This window comes from Nanorana parkeri, unplaced genomic scaffold, assembly GCF_000935625.1.
Source record: "Nanorana parkeri isolate BGI_ZX_2015 unplaced genomic scaffold, ASM93562v1 scaffold246, whole genome shotgun sequence".
NCBI lineage: Eukaryota > Metazoa > Chordata > Amphibia > Anura > Dicroglossidae > Nanorana > Nanorana parkeri.
Window position 1 is genome coordinate 1,079,363 of NW_017306514.1, and position 8,968 is coordinate 1,088,330.

At 45.4% G+C, this 8,968-nt stretch overlaps 1 protein-coding gene across 1 annotated transcript in view; it reads right to left on the reverse strand.

Moving 5' to 3' along the window:
* SPTLC1 (serine palmitoyltransferase long chain base subunit 1) overlaps positions 1 to 7,951 on the reverse strand; it is a 41,740-nt gene extending 33,789 nt beyond the window's left edge. The window contains exon 1 of the mRNA XM_018556675.1: positions 7,698 to 7,951. Within this exon, the coding sequence (XP_018412177.1) occupies positions 7,698 to 7,751 (54 nt within the window). The 5' untranslated portion in view covers positions 7,752 to 7,951. The remainder of the gene's footprint in view (positions 1 to 7,697) is intronic.
* Between the last annotated feature and the right edge of the window lie 1,017 nt (positions 7,952 to 8,968).

The following is an 8,968-nucleotide window of genomic DNA, read 5'->3' on the forward strand; positions in this document are numbered from 1 at the left end:
ATATATATATATAAACAGGGCTTGAAAAATCCACTCGTCAGCGACGAGAGGACGGTGGAGCCCGACGAGCAGCTTTACATTCAAGCGATCGGGCGTCTCTAGAGACACGAGCATTAGCAGCAGCTGTCACTGCCGTTGCCGCTCCCGAGATCCACTGTGCCCGATGCGGCCGGGATGGCTCTGTGACAGGAGATCAAAGGGAGTTCAGTATACAAACTCCCTTTGATCTCCTCTCAGTCCCCGAATGCAGGAAGTGATGTATACTACATCACTTCCTGCATTTAGTGTCCCTCTCCAGTTACAGAAGCTGATGAAGCAGATCTGTGCTTCATCAGCCTCTCTGGGGGTCCCTAGGTGACATTAGGGATCTTGGAGACCACTGATGTCTCCATAAAGAGGACCCGTCATGTAAATTGGCTATCACATAGGGGGATTCTTAGCCCCCCATGTAATAGTAATAAAGTTGTGTAAATAAAAAAATACAAAAATTAAAGAATCATTAAAAAAAAATACAGTATACAAAAAAATTAAAAAAAGGACTGCCAGACACGCCCCCCGCCCGCACGCATGCCCGCCCACCTGTGTTTCTGTTTGTGGCTCCCTGGACGGCAGAGCGGACAGCAGCAGCCAGGTAAGACATCCCCCGAAAATAAGACCTAGTGTCTTTTTTCGTGAAAAAATAAATAAATAAGACAGTGTCTTATTTTCGGGGAAACACGGGTAGGTGAGGAAAGCTACTGATGCATTACTGTAGTGGAGAGCAGAGGAACCACCTACTAACAATGCTCTTGACAGTGTTTGTCCTAAGAAAATACAAATGCTGATTGTAAAATATAAAGTACTAGGCAAAGAACAGTTTTCTCTATGTGCTTTTATAAATTGTGAATATTAGAAGAGTATACAACTTCTGAAATGTTTAAATTGGTGTTGAATTAGCAATGTGAAAACAGTATACACGACAAAATAAAAAATGTGACACAAGATGGGGTTACTAGCTCTATTGTTTGCCATACAATAAAGAGACCCCGTCACCACAATAAAAGGTATATTAAATCTACCTTAATGTAATAGTGCTTTATTTGTAATTCCCATCGCCTCCTCCGAGCAATATTATTTGGTAATTTCAGAATTATAGGCGAGGAAAAAAAAAAAGAGGAGGATTTTTGTCTCATCTGTAGAAGCAGTTTCTTGGAGCACATGGCAGGTCAGGCAAGGTAAATTCTTTCACCACTGGCTCATGCAGCTACCTTGAGGCGATTAGACAATGGCAAATCAAAGCTGCAGGAAAAGCCGTGCAGAACCCCTTCTACTCCTATCTTGCCTCAGGTTTTGTAGCCAGCAGTATAGAAACACAAAATACAGAGGATAGGATCCAGGATCTTGTGATGCACTTCAAGGAACAGATTTTACTGGTAAGAAATCCTGGTCCAACTGAATCCTTGTCAGATGGCCTTGCTATTGGGTGGTGCAGCGTTGAAGAGACAACCGAATAATTCCAATTGTGGACCGAGAAGCTCTCCAGGACCGGGCCCAACAGCCTTCCATTTATTGTGAGGACCTTCCAGGATGAAGGAAGAACGGAAGGAAGGATGTACTTCACCAAATCCAACACTGGACTGGATAGCCACCTACCAGGACATCAGAGGGAAAGACTTCCCCCATCTCCAACACTGGACTGAATATCCACCACTCCATACAAGCTTTGCCTTGCTGGACAAGCAAACGGAGAGATCTAGAGTTTAAACTGGTTTGTCCCACACAGCTAAGAAGTTGAGTTGCACTGGCCTGGAGTGAAACTAAGTATGGGTGATTGCTTCAAAAGGAAGTCACTATCAGGTCCAGAACCTTGTTAGAACCAGAAGGTTCATAATCAGGTCAAGGCACTCCAAGTAGTTGGAAGGCTCCAGTGACTATTTCTGGATGTTCAGGATTCATTTGAAGCTCTGTGGGGTCTGTATCATTCTCTGAATGTTGGATGTCAGGGCTGCCACGGACTGCTCCACGAGGAGCAGGTCCATGTACCCCACCTATGGGAATTCCCTGGGAGTGCAGCATGGCCAAAAGACCAGCACCTTGGTAAACACCCAGGGTGCCTGGAATAGAGAAGGGCAACAAATTGGAAATATGGTCTGTCCACAGCAAAATGCAGATAGCAATAATGTGCAGGAAAAATAGGTATGCATCCTTATAGTCCACTGAAGCCAGGAAATCTCTCACGTGAAGGGAGGCAAAGGCAAAATGTTGGACCCACAAGAACTGGTTCAGGATCTTCAGGCCTAAGATGGAGCAAACCCCTCCACTGGCCATGGGACAGCCTTCCCAACCAGGGTGCCACGGCTGTAAACAAATTACAATAATGCAGGGAGGGTCGGATCCATTCAGAAAAAGGACAGAAGTTTGACTCTGTCCAGGCCTGCTCCACCATTTGCCAGGGATTCTGATATGAAGGTGGCTTCTGATGTGAAGTACATTCCTAATGTGAAAGGAGGGTGCTCTAATTTAAGGAGGGCTCCTGATTTAAAAAAGGAGGATTTTGATGGGAAAGGTGTTCTCCTGATTTGGAGGGGGGAATCCCAAGTCTATGTTTGTGATGTTGCGTGGGCCCTCCCCTTAAAATCTATATTGGCCCCCAATTTGGGATAAAGGTCTGGTATGGACTTTGGAGTGGCCACACATCATATATTTTTTTTACATTTGCTTTGTTTACTGGGATGCCTCAAGATTTTCCATACTTATAAAGGGTGCTGTGAAGAAAAAAAAAAAATCAATAATAAGCTCGCTCCCTGATGGACTACAATCTCACATTTAGGTTACTAATTTGTATTGAGCTTGTAGTCACATGATGGGAGTGAGCTTGGAGCGGTGACTACTTTACAAAACACACAGTAGCAAAAGTAGTCACACTCCAGAAGGAAGGACAGCGTCAGCATGAATTCAGAGAGGATTTGAGGATCTACAGCCGAGTGATACACAAATAGTGATACTGTAGTTATTGGAACGTTTATTTGTAAAGTCCAACAATTTTTGGTAGCATTATGGATTTTTGGATGACAGCCAGAGTTCTTCCATAGGTGATATTTGGGAGCCAGTTGTTGCGGAACTACAAATCCCATGAGGCATTGCAAGATTCTCAGAACCACAGGTATGACTCGCAAAAACAGATGCATGATGGGATTTGCACTTTCACCACAGCTGGAGGGATGGAGTTTGCCCACCTCTGGGCTATGTGAATGTCTGCGACACTCAAGAAAGTTCTACTTCCCGGGTCAAATGTTTTTCTTGCTCTGGCACATGACAATAAGTACGATTTTTCAAGAACCAACACTACATTCAGAGTTATGTTCAATAGAATAAGAAAAACTTTGCATTCTGCTCTTTCGATTTTCCTTGTCAAAACTTATTTATAAACGAACAGTTGGCCAAATATATTTTCGATTAATCGGATTAAAAAAAAATACCATATTTTATTTAAAATAAAATACACAAATGGAGTGTTACGAACAAAGTATACTTCAGAATAAAACAGTATGCACATTTTTTGCACTCGCAGCGGAACACTGCAGGACTGCGCGTTCCAGTGCAGGTGATCAAACTGCGCGAGGGCATTTTGGCATCCATTGAAATTAATGGCACCACAACGCACATCCAGGAGCAGAATTTTCAGACAGAAACCAAAAATGACACTTGTCACTAGGGATGTCCTGATACCAGGCATTTCCACGAGTACTTGATTCTTAAGGCCGATACGGCCCTTTACATTTTTAAACAGCAGCAGCTGTCGGAGTTCCCACGCTTGTGGGAGGCCGGGTGCCAGCATCGCTGGTCCGGAAGTGAAGGAGGCCGGGTCCCAGCATCGCTGGTCCGGAAGTGAAGGAGGCCGGGTCCCAGCATCGCTGGTCCGGAAGTGAAGGAGGCCGGGTCCCAGCATCGCCGGATATGGATGTCGCCCGTGTGAGATCGACAAGCAGCCTGGTGAGAGGAATTGTGCTGTGAGGACATGTATTCACAGAACACATGTCCCCAAGGCAGAACACTATTCTATGCGGTTTTTAATAGACACCAAAAATTGGACCACACTGATCATTAATCACTTTTAGCTGGTTGATTTTTGGACGAGCTCTCAGCGATGACCTGACGACCGATGATTGGTCTAAGGTTTTTTGTGGACGATTGCGATTGGTTATCCTCAAAGATTTAAGAGCAGGGTATAGGTTCTGATGAAGGGGGCGTGCCCCAGAAATGTGTAAACCTGTTGAACACATAGGGGCAGAGGACGCTGGTGCAATACATGTTTCCAGATCTTCTCTGCTAGAGGTTTCGAGTTCCCATCGATTTCTACATGCTTTTATTCTACTGACTTTTAGTAAGTACAGCCTAAAGCTGCGTGTTTTATTATTCAATTACGTTTTTACACTATGGAGGCGCCCTTTTTCGTTTTTGTTTCTCAGATTGGCGGTCTATTTGACCTGTGGGAGCTGCCTCTTCAGTGTTTCTATTATTTGAGCTGGCCATTTCGCACTTGGAGGCTCCGGTGTCGTTTTTGTTGCTTCGTCTTTCCCAGAATACTATTCTGCCTTAAAGTGACATTAAACCCTCAGATTTTTTAACATAAAATACTGTAGTTATTGGAACGTTTATTTGTAAAGTCCAACAATTTTTGGTAGCATTATGGATTTTTGGATGACAGCCAGAGTTCTTCCATAGGTGATATTTGGGAGCCAGTTGTTGCGGAACTACAAATCCCATGAGGCATTGCAAGATTCTCAGAACCACAGGTATGACTCGCAAAAACAGATGCATGATGGGATTTGCACTTTCACCACAGCTGGAGGGATGGAGTTTGCCCACCTCTGGGCTATGTGAATGTCTGCGACACTCAAGAAAGTTCTACTTCCCGGGTCAAATGTTTTTCTTGCTCTGGCACATGACAATAAGTACGATTTTTCAAGAACCAACACTACATTCAGAGTTATGTTCAATAGAATAAGAAAAACTTTGCATTCTGCTCTTTCGATTTTCCTTGTCAAAACTTATTTATAAACGAACAGTTGGCCAAATATATTTTCGATTAATCGGATTAAAAAAAAATACCATATTTTATTTAAAATAAAATACACAAATGGAGTGTTACGAACAAAGTATACTTCAGAATAAAACAGTATGCACATTTTTTGCACTCGCAGCGGAACACTGCAGGACTGCGCGTTCCAGTGCAGGTGATCAAACTGCGCGAGGGCATTTTGGCATCCATTGAAATTAATGGCACCACAACGCACATCCAGGAGCAGAATTTTCAGACAGAAACCAAAAATGACACTTGTCACTAGGGATGTCCTGATACCAGGCATTTCCACGAGTACTTGATTCTTAAGGCCGATACGGCCCTTTACATTTTTAAACAGCAGCAGCTGTCGGAGTTCCCACGCTTGTGGGAGGCCGGGTGCCAGCATCGCTGGTCCGGAAGTGAAGGAGGCCGGGTCCCAGCATCGCTGGTCCGGAAGTGAAGGAGGCCGGGTCCCAGCATCGCTGGTCCGGAAGTGAAGGAGGCCGGGTCCCAGCATCGCCGGATATGGATGTCGCCCGTGTGAGATCGACAAGCAGCCTGGTGAGAGGAATTGTGCTGTGAGGACATGTATTCACAGAACACATGTCCCCAAGGCAGAACACTATTCTATGCGGTTTTTAATAGACACCAAAAATTGGACCACACTGATCATTAATCACTTTTAGCTGGTTGATTTTTGGACGAGCTCTCAGCGATGACCTGACGACCGATGATTGGTCTAAGGTTTTTTGTGGACGATTGCGATTGGTTATCCTCAAAGATTTAAGAGCAGGGTATAGGTTCTGATGAAGGGGGCGTGCCCCAGAAATGTGTAAACCTGTTGAACACATAGGGGCAGAGGACGCTGGTGCAATACATGTTTCCAGATCTTCTCTGCTAGAGGTTTCGAGTTCCCATCGATTTCTACATGCTTTTATTCTACTGACTTTTAGTAAGTACAGCCTAAAGCTGCGTGTTTTATTATTCAATTACGTTTTTACACTATGGAGGCGCCCTTTTTCGTTTTTGTTTCTCAGATTGGCGGTCTATTTGACCTGTGGGAGCTGCCTCTTCAGTGTTTCTATTATTTGAGCTGGCCATTTCGCACTTGGAGGCTCCGGTGTCGTTTTTGTTGCTTCGTCTTTCCCAGAATACTATTCTGCCTTAAAGTGACATTAAACCCTCAGATTTTTTAACATAAACCAATAGTGTAATGTGTACCTTACTGTAATCCATGGTTGTTTTCCTTCTCTTTGCTGCTCTTCCTTTTAAATCCTCATGCCTTCTCATGCTTGGGGAAAACTTCCCTTTGCAGCTGAGTGCCTCTTCCTGTAGTGCTGGCACAGGTTGCAAACCTACACACAGACGCCATGTATCCATTTCAGAGACAAGGCAGTCTGCTGCAAAACAGAAGTTCTGCCCAGCATGAGAAGAGATACAGATTTAAAAGGAAGAGCAGCAAAGAGAAGGGAAACAACCATGAATTACAGTAAGGCACACATTACAGTATTGGTTTATGTTAAAAAATCTCAGGGTTTAATGTCACTTTAAGGACATGTGTTCTGCCCTGGTGAGAAACTGCCCTAAATCATCAGTCTGTGTTTTAGAAAAAAATGTCACATGTCCCTTTAAGAAAAAGCATCAGTAACGAGTATAAGCAAGTACTTGTACTTAGTCCTAAAAAAGTGGTATCTGGGCATCGATAGATAGAGTACAGCCAGCTTAACTATGCATTTCATTCCTCCCATATTTCTCCTTGAAAGAAGAACTGAAGCCAAAACTTTTTTTTTTAGTTTCGGAGAGTAATGGAAGCTTTTTGTTGCCATCCTTGTCCCATTTGGGAGATTTCCATTCACCTCCTCTCCGATAACCACAACAGGAAGTGAGGAACGTCCTTGGAGGTCAGCAGGGTATCCACAACTAGTGTCCCCATTGAAAGATTTCCCATTCATTTCTGATGACAAGCCAAAATGTAGGATTTCCTTTTTAATAATAACATTCACCAGGACAAATAGAGGGTGAATCTCCCTAACAGGGACAAACAGCAATAAAAACCTGACAGGTGTTCTAATCCCTATCCACTCCAAGCAAAACTTTAAAAAAAAAAAAGGAAGTTTTGGCTTCAGTTGCACCTTAATATGGGATGTGCCTCAATTTGGAGAGATCTCTTCTCAATTCCTGTTGTGTCTACAGGACAGGAAGTGAGGGTAGGTCTCTTAAATGGGATATGGAAGGATTTTTAACCCTTCCCTATGAGAAAAAAAAAAAAAAGTGCTGTCATTACATATACTTAACATTGATCGGTATTTAAAAGTTGAGCAATTCCAAAGGACAAAGTTTGAGAATGTAGGAGTGTCCATGGGCAGACATGAAAGGGTCATGTGTGATCGGTTCATTCTAGAGATCATCTGGTGTTGTCGAGTGATAAAGAGAAGGTAGTCAGGATCCACAACACAGGAGGAATCCGGGACATTGGATGGACTCATCGAGGACAGAGCTGAATGAGAAGCCGGCCAGGGGCGGCTATGAAATACCAGGACACTGACTTGCCATGTGATATCTCTAACTTGTGCCTCTTACTGGCCTCCCTTCCCTTAGTGTGTCCACCCACCCGTGACCCGAGCACACCTTTACCCCACTAGGTCTCACTCACCTCGTAGAACGCCTGCACCATCTCCACTAATACCCACTGCTGACTGGCCGCCATCACACCAGAGGCCGGAGCGACCGAAACGGTATCGATACAGCACCGAACACTTCCTCAACTGCTAGTGACAGCAGTCGGTGGGCGTGGAAAAGAGTGAAGCTTTGAGACTATTGGCGGTAACTACGTGACGTCAAGCAGGAAGCAGAAAAGTGCCGGCGCAGAGTCATTCCATCTTGCAAGGAGGCGGGGCTTAGTCGGTTCTATCCAATTACATCGGCGAAGGAGGGGCAGCTCAGTGGAGCTGATCGTTTGCCATGTTGGGTGTGTTGTTGCTATGGTGACAATTGAGCTGAGGCGTTCCTTGTTCAAGGTGTACGCGGCTCTGTCGCCCTCTAGTGGGGAAATGGGAGTTTGTAAAACACTGCCTGTAGAGAGTACGTCCTAAGTATTACAGTATTGTACTACTTTGCACAGTTGTACTGAATAAGGCCCCTTTCACACGGCCTGATCAGGAGAGATTCCGTGCACAGATCCTCTCCTGATCACAGCAGTACGGATCAGATGTCACAGTTGTGACCTCCGTGCAGGGCTGTAGCTAGGGCGAGGCGACAGAGGTGAGTGCATCAGGCGCGGGGTTGGGGGGCGCAGCCAGGGTTCAGTGCAGCAGGGAGAAGTGGGGTTGCAGAGCCTGCAGCTTCTCTTCTGGATCCCCGCTGCTCTCCCCTGCCTGTATGGGCAGTGGGGATCCGAGGACAACTGAAGCCGCGGGGGCTTCAGTTTGTTATTCATGTAGCAGCCGAAAGATCCAGCCACAGGTTCAACTGATCCTACGGCTCTCTTTGTCTGCGAACCGAAGGGCTGCTGTACGGGCTATTCACTATAGCACGTACATAGTATGCTTCAGTTTGACTGAGCCGAAGTATCACCCGAAGCGGGGCGAACGACCTGCCGAAGGCCGACCGTAAGCCCCGGAAATGACAGCTGTGAGCTCCGCCCAGTTGTAATGACAGATCGGCGTCCCCAAATGACCTGGGGACGCTGATCTGTGATTTAACAATAATGAATGGGCGGAGCCGGCCGTGATGTCACATCTATCTCTACCCATTTGTTTTGATTTGGCCAGATCCTGCGGGAAGACTGTGACAGGTGTTAGACAAATGTAAACAGTTGGGCAGAGCTAGCGGTGCACATTTGGCTGTTCGTTCACTGCTGTCCGGCCCCTATGAGAATAGGGGAGAACGGCAGCGGGTGAACTGCCCGAGGTTCGGCTCAGCCGA